At 34.7% G+C, this 17,964-nt stretch overlaps 1 protein-coding gene across 2 annotated transcripts in view; it reads right to left on the bottom strand.

Moving 5' to 3' along the window:
- The window catches only part of frmd4a (FERM domain containing 4A), a 156,729-nt gene that overhangs the window by 126,183 nt on the left and 12,582 nt on the right, over positions 1-17,964 (bottom strand). Inside the window, exon 1 of one of the 2 annotated variants that reach the window (XM_016243370.1) lies at positions 2,302-2,432. The exons of the other annotated variant lie outside the window; for it this stretch is intronic. Within the exon in view, the coding sequence (XP_016098856.1) occupies positions 2,302-2,334 (33 nt within the window). The 5' untranslated portion in view covers positions 2,335-2,432. Of the gene's footprint in view, positions 1-2,301; positions 2,433-17,964 lie in introns of those variants that run through there. 2 annotated transcript variants of the gene reach the window in all.

Below are 17,964 nucleotides of genomic sequence, written 5' to 3'. Positions count from 1 at the left end.
TTTTTCGGTACTTTACTCTCTGTGTAATTACAAAAACATTTATTTCAGTGAAAAAATAAGTCCAAAAGTCTCAATTTCAAAATTTTGAAAAATAGGGCTCTACAAACTTTTTGATTGTTTCCTTTTTTTTTCCCCCCAGAAATTCTTGTTTAAATTTTTCTGAAAATCAAATGAAGGCATTAAACATTTATTTTAAGTATAAACAAGCAAAACAGAAAAAGTTTTAGAGGTCTCAGGCACCTTGGATCTGACGGTAAAAAAAATACTTGAATCCTACTGTACTGTAGTATTTGTAAGGCATGAAATAATCTATAATAACCTTTTTCAAATCTTATCAGAACCAATTCCCTCTCTCACACACATACATATTTATTAAGGCATTAAAGTTTGAAGTTCCACACTGTTGCCATTAGGGTTGGGTACCGTTCACATTTTAACCGGTACGGTACCGGTCTCGGTACCTGAATTTAGGTGCCGGTACCCAACGGTACCTTTTTTCGGTACTTTACTCTCTTCTACAAACTTTTTGATTGTTTCTTTTTTTTTTTTTTTTTTTCAGAAATTCTTGTTTAAATTTTTCTGAAATTTAAATGAAGGCATTAAACATTTATTTTAAATCAAATGAAAATTAAACCCTTTTATTTTTTGGCAAACAAACTGAGGTTTACTGTTGAAAATAATACATGGAAGAAAAATTGTGTGAATATTCCTTTAAAACATTTTTTACTAGGCTAATAATTTTATTATTTTTTTCTACAATTAAGTGATTAATCTGGTTGTAATATTTATTTTTATCATTTAATTGTTTTATTTAAATTTGATAGAAAATTGAATATGTGAAGATGTACATTATTCTGTACAAAAGTAATGCAAGAGTAATATATTTCTGTTACATGTTAAACCATACTTTTATTTTGACAGGTTGCCATGACGTTTCTGTGTGTAGGCTACAGTATGATGATGCTAGTTTTCTCAAATGAAACGGTAAAATTCTCACAGCAGTTCTGGAGATTATGTTTTTGTGTTCATGCTGTCATATAGTGAGACGCAGAGGCCGAAAATCACCGCGAGCGTCACGCGTGCTTCAGTATTTGTGTAGTAAACAAAACCGCGTTTCTGCCATTCATACATACAGAGGCAAGCGGAACATGCAGGATTCATATTTAAACCGTCTTTTTGCATTTTAATATTCACAGACACTAGTTCATATCGCAATTCGAATTAAGTGGCAGTGGCTACTTTTGATTTATTCGTCCAAAATTGACGAATTCGGTGGCATTCCGCGCTATAGAGTAAATTACGTTTTTATGAATGGACTCCGCGATCTCGTCCGCGTTTTCGCAGAAACCATATGGCCCTAGAAATGTAACCACACTTCACATTTCGGCTTGCCCTGTGTGTTGTTTGAACGAGTTGCAGGGGTGACATCACGTCACAAGGTCTCTCTTTCTCTCTCTGTAGCATATGCGCCCAGATGCGTTCTCAGGTAACGAAATTGGGCACCGATTGATTTAACGTGAATCAGTACTCAGTAGTACCGACGCAATTCGGTACCGACTTCGGTACTCAACCCTGAGCCATCTGGAAGGCTTGTGTGGAAGCATCACCTGTATGATTATGATTTCTATAAACTCACTCCCACACACACCACTGCTGGATCCTGCCGCACCAGTATGTGCTCACACACTATTCTGAAAACCACACACATTTAGGGAGCTAGATGGAGTACGGCTAAAAAAAAGACAGCGAGAGATGAGATGAAATGTCACAGGTTGACTCTTTCCTATAAACGCGGATCACTGGACTCAAATGAAAACCTTTATGAATTCAATATGACTGTTTATACTTCTGCATCTGCAGACGATGATCGAATGACATTGTGTTTCAACTCTATCTCTCTTTTCATCCTATCTCTGCATTTGCATTCAGCATCAAGTGCACAAATGCGCGCGCACACACATAAGCTAAAGTCTGTCCTAGACTTCACCTCAACTTGCTGTTCCTGAATTCTACCTCTAAATTTGGCATCCACCACCACACTAGCTCTCAATTTGACCAAAAATACTAGCATGAATGTGAGAAGCCACCCACACTTCCCAAAAAAACAACTAAACAAACCCTCCAAAATCCTAAAATAAAGCCACCACATCCTTTTAATTTGGTCATCTCATGCTTTCTGTCCTTATATGCTGTCTCCAGGCAGAATGGGACATTATAAACCCACGTTTTTACCGGCACTCTTTCTCCCTCCTCTCATTCTATAGCATTTTTCCCGTATCCCCCAGCAACCAGAGCACTTACCCGTGTGCGCATGGGAGAAAGCAGCCCTTCCATGTCTTCTGCTCATTCCTCAGAATACCCACAATCCTTTTACTCAGCCACCATCGCTCCGGTAACGTATCCAAACTGGTCCACGCTCACTGAGCAATGAGCGCAGCTCTGGGCACACACCCGTGGACGCTCTCTTACACACACACACACACACACACACACACACACACACACACACACATGTACGCACACACAACGTCAGAGCATCCCCCACCCCTGCAGGAAAGCCTCTGTGTGTGTGTTCATAAACCGTAGGAGTTTGTACTTTGAGAAAAGGTTGCTGCATTGTGTGTGTGTGTGTGATAAACAACCACTTGCGTTATTAGCCTCTATAAAAAACACAGAAATTCTCTTTCCATTTTCCTTCAAAATCACTGCTGCTGAAGGGCATTTGGACTCTGGTGTGAAATGAACATTTCTCCATTCCAAAGACAAGTAAACTGCCTACCTAGACAAATAATTAAGAATTAATTCATAAACTGAATTTGAAAATAATAAAATCTAATAGATAGATAGATAGAATTTATACGCATATATGATAAAAAATACTAACATATAACTATTAAAAAATAAACGCACACATTTAAAATATTGTACATAATACAGTACAGCAATATAAGTCTTTACTTTTTATCAATTTAATATATCCTTGCTGAATAAAAGTAGTAATTTCTTCAATAAAATATAAATAAATAAATCTTTAAAATAAAACTTTTTATTCATCAAGAATCCTGAAAAAAGTATCACATCACAGTTTCCAAAAAATATTAAGCAGCACAAAAGTTTCCAAACATTGATAATAAATCATCATACAGTATTAAAATGATTTCTGAAGGGTCATGTGACACTGAAGACTGAAGTATTGGCTAATGAAAATTCAACATTGCATCACAGGAATGAATTATATTTTAAAGTATATTAAAACAGAAATCAGTTATTTTAAATTGTAATAATATTTCACAATAGTACAGTTTTTACTTTTAAATAAGGCACTTCTTTCATAAACACTGAAAATCTTATTGAGCCCAAACTTTTTAAAGGCATATTATTCATGTAATACATCATACTGTGTATTTACTGTACATAAAAATAGCCATAAGCGTTCCCTGGGGCAATGGTTGTTCCAAAGAGTTTACAGCATCATTATGCTATAATTTGGCCAAAATCACATGTATACATCAGAAGGATGTCCCAGAATGCACTAGCAAAAGGCTCAAGGGCAAAAACAAATGCAAGCTGATGAACAATGTAAATATGTTGATTATAAATAAACTTGTATTTCATTAAACACTGAAAAAGAGTTATATTATATTAAAAATGCACAACTGCATTAAATGTATTAGAACCTTCACCCAATATCTTTGTGCTATGTATTACTGGTAAGTAAACTCAGAATCAATTTTGTGCCATGCCTTGTGAGTCTTGAGGCCTTCATACAGGTATATGGAGCATTATTTACTAAATCGGTGTCAAGATTCCATTCAACTTAGTATGCTCACTATGTAGGGCAGTAAGTCAGTTCACTAGATTTTAGCACAGAGCTTCTGTCTCTCATTAACGCAATCATTCTCACATCCTAACACACATGCTCACTCGATTCCTCTCATCTCCTGTCCCTAGAGCCTCAGCCCCGATTCTCGGATCTGAGAGATTTCCTTGCTGTCACAAGCCTGATCTTTCAGAATCAATTAAAACATGAACAGAAACATTTGTAGCTTTACTGACAGATACATCTCTCTCTCTGCTACACATTTGGGACTTTTAGTGTATCACTTCACTTCATTCAAAAGTCACAGACGCACGCGTTAATGAGTTTCAGCAGCAGTTTCTTTATTCCTTTGCAGTTTTCCCTCTTGCACACACACTCAACTTTATCGTCTTTTAAGATTCACGCATCACGGTCACCACAGCAACTGTCTCCTCCTTGCATTTACACTTCCAAATTCCTCTTCCTCTCTAGGTTCGCTAAAACAGCTCACAACATGCAATGAATTCCACTCTACGAAGAAGCAACAGAAGCCACTTGTTTTCTGTCTGATGTTCTGGAGCTGGAGTTTAATCAGTCCTGTGTTGTTTTCTGTCAATTCAGAGGCTTTTCTCCACTCTGACCTTTCAAAACCCAATGTGGAAATCAATGAACTCTCCAGAGATCAAACTAATCTCTGTTCTTCACCAGTCAAAGCACCTGTCATCACTCGGTTTACATGACACATGACCTGTGGACCAACCGGTGCAGCGTTTATATATCTGTGACTATGTGTTATGCATTTACAGTTTATAAAGCAGTTAAAATGAGCATTATTGTTTAACATACTGTATACACATGCTAATAAATCTCCAACTACACCTTTGTGTATTTCTTTTCTACAGTTCAGTATATGAGATTTGTCATTCATGTGAGGTAGCAGCACAAACACACACTCATCTTTTAAGGCAAGTGCACAAAATTAAAGGGATAGTTCACCCAACAATGAGAATTCTGTCATTTTCTGACCCTCAAGGTTTTTTATTCTGTTTAACACAAAAGAAGGTATTTTGAAGAATGTTGGTAACCAAACAGTTGACGGCAGCCATTGACTTCCACAGAATTATTTATACTATTTCCATAGAATTTCCATACTATAGAAGTCAATGGCTACCGTCAACTGTTTGGTTACCAACATTCTTCAAAATATCTAATTTAAGGTAGGACAAAATGAATAGCAATTGTGTTGCTTTAGCTAATAAAGTAAATAAAACAAGCAGAAGAAATCCTTTTTTTCAGTGTATCTAATCCAATATGCAAACTTATGAACAATTCATGCATCCTTCATTCATTTTCTCACATGCTTCATGTACATAACAAAATACATTATTTATATATACATGATGTAAATACAGGGTAACATGAATTACTTAAGGTTTGCTGCCAGTTAAGGGTTCTTAAGCTATCAGTTCTTAAAACTACATACAGTATAAACAAATCATTGAGTTTCTTTCATTCCACTGAACCAGCCACCGGATATCTATAACAAACTAAATAAACAAAGGAAATTTGATTCCTATTTACTGAGCCAAATAATTTGAACATAAATTTACTACAGCAGATTCCATTTCGACCACTAAGGTTTTTTGCAGTGTTAACATTGAAATGCAAACTCAGCAATCCTCGTGCTGACAGGAAGAGTTAAACTGCTTAAGGAACATCCTACCACCAACAAAACACACACACACACACACACACACACACAGTATATCAGGAGAAAATGAGAAAATTCTGACCATAAATATTTCTTACTAATAATAAAATAAAATAAATAAAACTTAATTTGATTGTATATATTTGTAAAAATAAAAAGGCTTATTTTTTAATATATAGAATAAGAAAAAATTGTTAATTTGAAAAATGTTTAAAGACAAAAAATATTAGAAAATTAACAACATATGTAAACAAGAATAAGACAAAAATTATGTTTTGAAAAATAGTGACACCAATAAATATTTCCATATACTTGTATACTTATATTCTTTACTCATATCCAAATAAATGGCATGTGTGTGTGTGTGTGTGTGTGTGTGCGCGTGTGTGTGTGTGTGTATGTGCATGTTCCAATTACATGACCACTGTAAATAAATTGTATTCATTCGCCAAAGCCAATTTTTACTTGTGTTTGGCAAGTGTTCATTTTGGACCATGCATAGAGATGATGCAGTTCATGCAGCCCCTCAGTGTTGTGATGGATGACATATGTTTGCTTAAAACACACAGAGCACCCTATGAAAGACACAAAAGATGTAGCATCACATCATCAGTGGTTGACATGGCAATAGAGGGTTGAACATTGTGTCTCTGGGTAAATATTGACTCTGATATCCAGACAGATCCAGGCTGGAGAACACAGAGGAGTGTCATTTTCTCTAAGTATGTCTGCTGAAGGCTTTCATTAGGATCTGTAGAGCGTTAGGATCCTGCTAATGGCTCTTCGCCCCTGGAAACAACAGAGAAACAGGCTTCAAAGTGGGACAGCTCTGGACTAATGGCTGTAATCATCAATTAGTCGCCATTAACATAACAAGCTAAAATGAACCAATTAAGAATTCATCAGGCCAATCGCTTTAAAGAGCGTTTCCATCTCGGCTGAAGGTCTCGATAGGAATTAGACTTCTTTATTAATTCATTGTGGATGCCAGTTTAGGTATGTTTGTAGAATTGGAGAAAGTTTAATTAATTTGCTCCTGCTAAGAGAGTATTCCTACAAATATACATTTTAAAAAGCAGAAAAAAAGATAAAAATTATGTTAGTCGTAGTTCATTATTATTTATATACCATTATATTATTATTAGATTTTATTTTTATATTTTAGTTGAATTTAGTCATTTTATAATGTGCTTTTGTTATTTTAATGTTAAGTTCAATACCATAGTTCAATTTTCAGTTTGCTTTTATTTTTATATTTTCAGTTCAGTAGTAGTTTTAGTTTTTTAGTTTCATTTTAGTCATTTTGTTATGTGCTTTTGTCATTTAAAATTTTTTTTTTTTTTATTAGTAATTAGACGACTAAAAAAAAAAAACTAGTTTTAGTTTAAGTTCAGTTTTAGTGCTTCCACTCATTACATTTATTTGCCAAGGTAACGTTCCAAAGTTTTTCATCTAATATTTATATTCTATTTTATTTCAGATTTATTTCAATTAACAAAAATGTTTTTTTTTTTTATATAGTTTTAGTTCATTTACTTGAAGTACCATAGTATTACTTTAGATTTTTGGACAACTCAATGCTAATACAGGGATTTTTTTTGTAAGTGATACCATATAAATACCATGATATATAAAACAATCATTACCGTAGTATTACCATCTAGTACCATGGTGCTAACACAAGGAGCAGAATACATGAGCAGCTCAGTCGCCATGGCAACCGGAGCCAACAATGAGCAGTGGCAGAATCGATGTGTTAAAGTGATGATCAATGACGAGCACACGTCCCCATGCAGCCAACAGCAGAGCTGTCATATTATCTGTCAGCAGTTACCCTCCCTCAGGGCCATGTGTGTGTGTGTGTGTGTGTTATTGATAACTGCACTGCTGGATTGATTGTACACTGATGCTGATATTTGGTCTCTGGTCCTTCTCTGGGTTTCATATTTCCTAAATATGAACAGTTGTAGGAACAGGAATATTTAATCTTAAGCCTTCAGTTTTGTATTTTCACTGAAATGGCCGGAATTGAAATGTGAGATGAAGATGGAGCACATCTGAACCACTGCAGCTCTATTTCCGGGTCTGCCACTCACTATATGTAAGAAAAATGCTTGAAAGTTTTTAACAACTAGTAAGAGGAGGATTCACTGCACGGCTCTGAAGTAAGAACGCCATGTCGAGAACAATCGTATGTGTGTTTTTGTTGAATTTTTACAACTTCATGCTTCTGCATTACCCACTCATGCAATATCACAGCGTGTTACTGCAGGCCATGCTTTCATATATGATTAAAGGTGACGAAAATACCCAGTAAAGCAGGTCCTGCATGCTGCGCTCTCTCTTTCTCTCCCTGTGTGTGCAGAGACCCTGCAAACACTGGAGTATGAAGTCACTCGCTCCGCAGTCGCCTAGCAACTGTCGTCAGGGGCAACCCCTGCCTGGCTTTCCAGACGGCAAGCAGTGATGGCTGCATCTGCGTTTCTTCTTCGCTTCTCTCTCTGGTTTTTTGTGTTAGTGGGGGTGGGAGACAGCAGGAAACAAGCGGGAAGCAGGACAGCGCGGTCTGTCTGTCATCTCTGATCTCCGTCTCTCTCCCACCTCCAGTGCCAGGGCAAACACACACACACACACGCACAAACAAAAGAAGGACAGCCAGTGTCTGCTCTGTGTGACGTCCATTCATTCGGCTAATGGCAAAACATTATTTTTCAGGCTGTTCTTCCCCTTTCAAAGGCTCACAATCCATCTCTGCTCCATCCACGGTTAACATCATCACTAAATTCACAACATCAGCAGATGCAGTCAGTTTTTACACATATTGTACGCACAAGAAGTGGTTCTTAACTGGTGGGTCACGACCCAAAAAAAGGAATTGGTTTGCAAAAAAAAAAAGAAGCTGAATGCAAATGAGAAAATTCAAGTACATAATTGTGCATAATTAGGATGGTCAAATTTTATCTTTGACTTTAAAGATAAGTCCATATTTTTGCACTAATTAATCTAGATGAATGTTTGATAGATTTTTATCAAATATCATTATTTATTAATTAATAAACAAAATGAATGAACATTATTATTAAAGAATTATTAAAAAAATTTGATTTTCCTTTTTTTTGTCATATCAATAATGTAGCATATAATTTGGGCTTTTTGCACCTAATGATCATATTAATACATTATAATGTATAATTTTTTTGCTCAAATTAATCTAGATGTATGACAGATGTTTATCAAACATTATTATTTATTAATTAATAAACAATATGAATTAACATTATTAAAGAATTTTTGACTTTTCCTATTTTTGTCATGCCAGTAATGTAGAATATAATTTGGGCTTTTTGCAACTTACAATCATATTAATACAAATTAATTATTCATTTTAAGTAGTTTTTTTATAATTAAAAGGCTGCATGTCAATCAAACCTTCATATTTTGCACAGATTATCTAGATGTATGTTTTATAGATTCATTAACAAAAGTGTCAATTTACCTATTCACTCTTTTTGTCATGTCCGTAATGTACCATATAATTTGGGCTTTTTGCACCTTATAACCATATATAATTTTACGTTTTTTTTTAACAATTAAAAGGGTTTATGTCCAAACAAACTCCATATTTTTGCCCACATTTTTCTAGATGTATGTTTGATAGATTATGAATTTACAAAATGGTTAATTTTTCTATTCACTCTTTTTGTCATGTCAATAAAGTAGCATATAATTTGGGCTTTTTGCACTTTATGATCATATTAATACATTTTAATGTATCATTTTAAGGACACCTGTTTACAGTCCTTCAGGTCAATAGAGTACAGCTTCAGTACTGTGTCCAATGTAAAATCTGGGTCCTGAAAGAAAGCCACTGTGTTAAACCACTAGAACAAACCTCAAACCTCAAAGTGTGTGACTCATGGGGTGCAAGACACCTGATTTCCATCCCCTGCAGTATTGAAACACAGAGAGACTTTGCTTGAATGTACAGGTGAGAAGACAGAGCTTCCACATGTCATGTTGTGTCATTGAGTACCAGAGGATTCAATTAATAGAAAGCATTTCCTCCCATAACGGAGAGATTACTGTTATCCCCCCAGAGTGAGTATTGCAATACATTTAAGGAGATAAAAGAGGACATAATGAAATATCACTCCCCTGATAGTCTGGCATTACTTTCTATATTAGTAGAGGATTTTTATCCCTGGTCATCTACAGACTCAAAGTGCACTGCTATTTTAAGATTATGGTCATATTTAAAAAGCATGGCCCGGGTTCAGTACAAAGCTAGAGATGCTGCTGATTAACACAGACAATGGTTTTACTTTAATTGAGGCAAGAAATAGAATGCAGAACTTAAATATGAGGACACAGAATTAAAATTAAAATGAATTTTAAATTTAAATGATGAAACGACAGACAGACAGACAGACAGACAGACAGACAGATAGATGCAACGAATGACAGAATAAACAAACGAATGAACGAACGACAGATACAACGATAGATAGATAGATAGATAGATAGATAGATAGATAGATAGATAGATAGATAGATAGATAGATAGATAGATAGATAGACAAGTCAATGAAAGATGGAATGATAGATAGATAGATAGATATAGATAGACAAGTGAATGAAAGATGGAATGATAGATAGATTGAACGAACGAACGATAGATAGATAGATAGATAGATAGATAGACAAGTGAATGACAGATAGAATGATAGATAGATAGATAGATAGATAGATAGATAGATAGATAGACAAGTGAATGAAAGATAGATAGATAGATAGATAGATAGATAGATAGATAGATAGATAGATAGATAGATAGATAGATAGATAGATAGATAGATAGATATGTAAGACAGTAAAGCAGTAGAAATTGGCATGTGCTGTGAATGAAAAGTCACATACAAAATCCCTGCTATGAAATATGTGTCTGGGCCGGAGCTCAAAAGCCAGACCAAACTCATCATTTTTATGGAGCCATTTCTTGTCCTTTGGAAAAGAGATCTGTTGCCATAATTTGAAGCAGTAACACTTTCCTTCACATCTGCAGTGCCATCGTAACTCAGTCCAGCATTACAATATCATTTAGCACTCCACGGGCCACACAAGCATCTCAGGCCGGGAGATGGCATTACACACACACCTTACACACCACTGACATATCATTTATACACACACAGGCTCTTAGACAACTCCCTAGAGACTGTACACATATGTGTGTGTGTAGGCATGCGTGATGTATTGTTTCTGACAGAGAGGGATTTCTCTAGAGAAATGCAGCAGTCAGTGTCACACACTAAACACTGAGAATAAGACAGAATACAGATGTTGAATTCAGGTGTCTGTGAATAGATATAAATATTGTAAAAAAGTGACTGAGTCCCCATATATTACAATATATATGCAAATAAATTAAAAACTTGGCACACGTAAAGTATGAGAACTTCTTGGAACCACAGATAAAATATCTTTCATATCTCAGTTGTTTCTAATAGCAACAAAATTCAACACAAATCAAGTGAACACTTGTGCAAAGTTTCCTGCTGCTCAGGCTACTTCCCTAAAAATAACTTTTTCTAATAATGTGTCTCAAATGAAATCTCACTGTTTCGAATGTCTCAAACTGGGTGCAGACTGGTCAAAATTTGCTATCAAAAGTCAGATATCTCAATATGTGTTATGACATTTCTCATTAAATCTGCCAGAGACTAAATTCATTTTTTTAGCCAGTTGTTATTGTTAACTAAAACTAAAGCAATTAAAAATATGAATAAAGCTGAAATGAAACAAAATAATAAAAAAAAAAACATTAGATGAACATTTTTTACAATTTAAATGTTTAATGGTAACTAAAAGAAGTTGCTAAAATTACTAAAGGTTAATTGAAAAATAAAGTTAAATATAAACATAAAAACTAATAAAAATGACTAAAATTTTAATAAAAATGAAAACTGAAAATATACAAATAAATAATACATATTAAATAATACTAAAATAATACTGTTCAAAGTTATGTGCTCTTAATCTGTCTCATTTAAGTTCTGAGACAAAGTTGATGCCTAACAGAAACTCAACTGCATGTGGCCTCATGAGAAATAAAAAAGCAACCTCTGAGCATTAAACATTCTTCTAAGCAGTTATGCAAATAGACTGGCAAATTAATTATTCATCAGTTCAGTACATCTTAAATACATTTTCCAGCTCTGTATCATTTCACATTGCATAGTGATTTAGAACAACACTACTTATAACCAAAATAATCCTTTTTAGGACTGTCTTAAGATGGTTGTATGCTGTAAAAAAGAACCCAGTGTTGAATGAAAAATGGGCTTTGTTCACATGTTTTTTGCCCCTCTCCCCAAGGTGCGTTTAGAGATGAAGTGACCTTAAAACACGTGCAAAAAAACTATCCGTTTGGCCCTTTTGACCTTTCACCTTTGAGCTTGGGCAGAGGGATTTGGAATGATTTAAATCAAGCAGACAGATGGAAACACACTCTCCCAAAACAAAACCACACACAAAGAGGAACTCTAACGGTTTAAGTGCTATGAGCTGCAGCTTAATGATCTGTGATGCCCACATATATTCATTTTAGAGTTTGCACAATGTAGCGTGTTACAACAACACACACTTACACGCTAAAGTCACGACATTGCAAGCATGCATCATTAAGGAAATCGAGAAAGGCTGTGCGTGAAGGCAGTTGGAAATGTGACATGACGCAAAAACAGATTAGCATCACTTCTCTGTTTATCATAAGCATATCTCATCCAACACTTATATGTGCAGAGGTTTACACACAAACTCCCACAGATAACCGACAATAAGTTGTCAAACAAGCATCTGGTCACACAATCGGTACAATCATCAAGGGACACACACACACGCCTCACACTTCTGAGGTCGATTTCTCCTTTTAGCTGAGCAGGAAAAGACATGCAGCATGGAGGGAATGGAAGGCAACAGAGATGGTAACATCTGTCAGGATTGGGGAGCCATCTAGTGGGACTTGGTTAATTAATTTGGCTCATTCTGAGGGTTTTTCTGGGCTTGGTTGATTTGCACCAGTAATTGGTTCTCTACTGTTTTCTCTAAATTATATTGTCCTGGTTCTGGATTGAAATAACTGGATTCATTCAGCTAATGACCACTAACCATATTCAGCTGCATCTCAATCTGCAAACATCTACTGCACAACAGTAGTGCTACAAGAAAAGGCACTTTTATCAGCAATGAGAATTACTGCATATTTAAACACACATAATGTATAATTATACTATATATAAATATAATAACTAATTATTAATGTATATTAATATGATTAAATTAGTATATTAAATATATAGTTGTGTATATATATATATATTTATATTATAGATATATTAACTAATTATTATTGTATATAAAATATTATATATTAGTATAGACAGTATGTTAAATTAGTATATTAAATGTATATGAGCATATTAAATATAACAAAAATTCAAACTGCAAAAAGTAATTATTCAACAGTTTTCCAGTGTAAATGTTAAATCAACATACATTTAACTGGAGAAGCAAAATGACAAAGATAAGGAAAAAATGATGAAAATTACAAGTGTTTATGCTTAAAACAAGAACAAATATCTGCCAACTGAATCAGAAAAATCTACTTATTGGGCAAATCTGTTAAGCATAAACTCATTTTAATTTAAGGATGTTTATATATTTGAATTGTAAAAAATAAACCTGAGGAAGACATACATTTTTAGCAGAGCATGCAACATTAGTGCCACTACTTTATGAATTTAAGACTTTCTGCTCTGATTTTAGACCTTGCTAATGCCTTAATTTGTGAATTACGGTTTATTAAGACCTGCAGAAACCCTGGTATATCAACAAAGCACCTTTTGCACACCATACTATGATTTCAGATTCATCCTAATAATCCAAATACGCTCTATTCGTTCCATACCCAGGTATTATGGATAACAAGCTCATAGGATGCATGTCTTATCCATTAGCTCCCTCTAGTGGAGAAATTCATCCCATCATGCTTTTACAAAGCATTTGTAATGGTACTCTCATAAACTGATAGCTCAGTCTACAGACAATCTTGTTGAGCTTAAAGACTACCTCTAAGGACAGGATATTTTCACTGTTGAGGGGAATTATTTGCCATATTGTCTTGTTTTTCAGATTCGATTACCGTTGAGATTATAGGACTACAATATGCCACATAGGTGAAGCCCTCTTGTCTTCTCTACCTTTTTACAGAAGAAAGAAAGTTTGGAATAACATGAGGGGGGTAAACTATCACTTTAAAGCTCTCAAGTTGCTCTCTGGATCATTCTCAAATCATGCTGGATAATATTGATCAGAGTTTAGTTTTACGCCAGCTGTCATTTTCAAGCAAAAGGGAAGATACTAAATACGAACACATTTTTAAAATGCATATATACATTTAAAAATATATTCAAACAGAAAACTGTTATTTTAAATAGTAAAAATATTTCACAATTTTACTGTTTTTAATGTACTTTGGATCAAATAAATGCATGCTTTGTGAGCCTGTGATGTTACAACATTAAAAATCTTACCCTTTCAGCAATAGAATAAACTACACTAGCATACAATTAGACCTTTTGTGTATCGTATACATTGACATAGCAAATCAGATTCTTATTTGAATCATTTTAAACTGATCCCAATGGAGGGATTTTCCTGTCATTCTGAATTACGTTGCTTTTTGTAGATTTTTTCCTGCTAAAGAAAAACAAGTAAATTATACGACTACATTTAACATGTTTGATTGTTATGTGAATGCTTGTGGTCCGAATCGATTACTCTTCATGTTAGAGGGCTCAGGCAAAACATGTCAGATATATTTTACAGTGTAGGAGTTTCAAAAGTCTGTCTCTGAAATTATCCAACTCACTCGCCCACCTCGAGTCCCCCTGGGTTTGTTTCTGTGTGTGTTTTCATGTGTAGGCAGCCTAGTGGGTGTCTGAAAAAGATCGAGGCTGTTTACTGATTAAAATGAATTTTCCTTTCACATTCACACACTTGCTATTTCCATTTTAGGATATATTTTACAGTGTAGGAGTTTCAAAAGTCTGTCTCTGAAATTATCCAACTCGCCCACCTCGAGTCCCCCTGGGTTTGTTTCTGTGTGTGTTTTCATGTGTAGGCAGCCTAGTGGGTGTCTGAAAAAGATCGAGGCTGTTTACTGATTAAAATGAATTTTCCTTTCACATTCACACACTTGCTATTTCCATTTTACAGAGCCCACTTTACTATCACGCACTGTCGCACATATACACATTGCATTTTCGCTCCATTGTCTGTGCATCTTTCTGTCAGGGTTGATTATGGGTTGTCAGCGTCTGAAAGAAGACCAGACGAACATAGAAAAAAATCCCAAAAGACCTTCAGTGCCACATTGTATGTGTGTGTGTGTGTGTATCGCATGTCTTTGTGAAGATCATATCTCATTATACAGGTGTTAATTGGCCCCTCATGATCAGACCATCTCCGTGTGCCAGGCTAAAGTGATAACCTTGAGCCCCGCCATTAGTCAAGCATGAAACAGCCCACAAAGAAATGACACACTCTCACAAATACACAATGAGACACAGAAATACCGTGACGATATTAATATGTATAGGATTAGCCATAGAAACACGCACACAAACACCAGAAGTACTCCATTAATTCATGAGGCTCGAGTCATTCAGTGTACGTCAAAAAAACGTCAAAGATACTCCCACGGGATTTAACTAACCGGCTACAGTCAGACTGTTTCCTTTCCACATGTCATCTACAGGGAGCCCTAACTGCAGACCTCTAACACTGGCAGAAACAGCCATTATTTCTAATAACTAGTATCCTAATCACATCCTCTTTCTACTGATGGATCCTCTTAAAGGGATAGTTCACCCAAAAATTACAATTCTGTCACAATTTATTCATCATGTCATTCAAAATCTGTATGTTTTATATGTTTACATTCAAATAGTCTACATATCAGATGGAAAAAGCTAAATATAAAATTAGAAAGAAAAGTTTCAAATTTGAACTTAGATGGGAATCTCTTTAAAAACAAAACAAACAAAAAAAAGCTATATTATTGACTAATGATGAGGGGTTCTCGTTATTTTCCTATTATAGATGTATGAAAAATTGTCGACATATAATTTAATAAGTGAAAAAATTAAATTATATATATATATATATATATATATATATATATATATATACATATATACACACACACACATTAATTTCCACTGACAAGGGGCAGGATTGCTTTCTAATTACTGATAGATTTCAGATGGTGTCTTGGCGTTCCATACCTTTTTGCACCTCCCTTTCTTCATGTTCAATACTTTTTTACCTGTGTCACTCTACTTTATTACACAGAACTTAATTTCTGAACTTATTTGTATTGCTTTCTTTGTATGTATGGGTTACTTGGATTGTTACCGACGTCTGGTGAAAATTTCATGTCAACAGCACCTTTAGAAATATATTTACTGAGAAAAATGGTGTTCAATACTTATTTTACCAGCTGTATACATACAGTGGGTACGGAAAGTATTCAGACAATGGTAATAAGAAATTTTTTTACTGTATTATTAGTTATATTTGAAGCCTTCTTATAAACTAAATGTTTAAAAATTTTAAATCTGATGAAAGCGGATTTTAGGTAATAGTATGATAATATAAACATAAAAATATGTTATTGGTGGCTTGCTGACAGAGGAAATTAAATGGTGTTCCAAAGGCCTTTGGCCCAGAAATGGTGTTACATCAAATGGAACTGGAATATAAATTTGCATTTGATGAAAATCCACAGAGAGGAGCCTTTGCTTCATTTCAGAAGCCCACCAAACACAAACACACACACACACACACACACTTCCATTGATGTTCTTCCTTCTGTTTCTTCTATTCAGAGCTGTTGAATGCTCTACTAACCTGTGCCCCTTTGCACCAAGCACTCAGATTTTTCTGTATGTTTGTTTGCTTTCATAACTTAAAGAGTAAAGCACACAGAAAAAGTCCAGAGGTCTTCATACGGCAGAGCTCTGAACTTTAAATCTAAACTGCTTCTATGCTTAACCATGTGTTAAATACGCATCTGGTTTGAAAGACACACACAATCTGCTACACACAAATATGCATAAACACATACAGTCTGCTCCTGCACTTCTCCAGGATCAAAAGAAAAGCCCAGTTTGAGGCTCTGATAAGGGAAGATGAGGTGAGATGCATCCACACCGTAGGACAAAAAAAAGTGTTGTGTTTTTGCTTTTTGCACAGTTGGTGTGAATGCTCAAAGAGCTCGCCGGCAGATGGGATTTATAATTATCTGAGGCGCTCAAACGTTCGGGGGTCCAGGATTTTTACAAACACTCATGGATGCAGCTACACATTGGCACATGTGAATATACACACAACACACATGTAAAAAATAAGGTGTGATGTACTGAAACCAACTGGCAGTGGAATAGCGTCTACACAACCTAATCCACATTTACACGGCAACAGAATCATCCACGTTTTTAGAAAGCACCTGAATGAAACATGAGGAGAGTTGTGCTATTGCTTTTCTAAGCGACTGGATTTAGGATTTTTCACCTGGAGCACAAAAAGACAAAAAAAACCCCCAGAGATTTTTGCATAAAGTTTATGCATTAGGCTGAGGTACATTTTCTGGAGCTATGCAAGGAATAAAATAGTGCTGAAAACAATTTTCCAAATGTAAAAACATTTCACATTTAATTTTTCTGCATAAAAATGTCAAGGGTTAAACATTTGGGCACTGACAAGAAGTTGACAGCTTTCTTTTAATTAATCCAAGTAACAAACAAAAGGTAGAAGTGTTTAACCCACAGCTGCTTGCATTCTCACAATCTGCCAGAACAGTTTTGAGCACTGGCAGCATTCATGATGTGAGCTATTGCACTCATTCTGTGAATCTCCTGGCAGCATTTACTAACGCTATATATAAATGCTTCAGTATGGCAAATTTAACTCTAAATGAAGGAGGTCATTCAGCTGCTCCAGTGACACAATACAGGTGAGCTCCTTCAACATATCGAGCATAAGAAAGCTGATGGAAATCTATATTTAAACAAACTAACAAAACGTATATTCTATATTCATAATAATATTAATAATAATAATATATCGAAAATGTATTCTGTAAGTACAGATTTCTATAATTTGAATAAAATATATTTTTTACAAAAATGTTCTTATCGCTTTGGAATAAAAATATATTTTTACAAAAATGTTCTTATCGCTTTGTTTTTTTTTTACATGTCAAGTCATTATTATTCTAATGAAGAATTAATTCTATACATGTATATTTGTAACATTTTATATATAATATACATAATTTATATCATTATAATTTTATACAAATAATAATAATAACATTTAATGAAAACATTAC

The sequence above is a fragment of the Sinocyclocheilus grahami genome, unplaced genomic scaffold (assembly GCF_001515645.1).
Source record: "Sinocyclocheilus grahami isolate Dianchi unplaced genomic scaffold, SAMN03320097.WGS_v1.1 scaffold22.1, whole genome shotgun sequence".
Classification (NCBI taxonomy): Eukaryota; Metazoa; Chordata; class Actinopteri; order Cypriniformes; family Cyprinidae; genus Sinocyclocheilus; species Sinocyclocheilus grahami.
The sequence above is the reverse complement of the archived record's forward strand: the minus strand, read 5'-3'. Positions and strand labels throughout refer to the sequence as shown.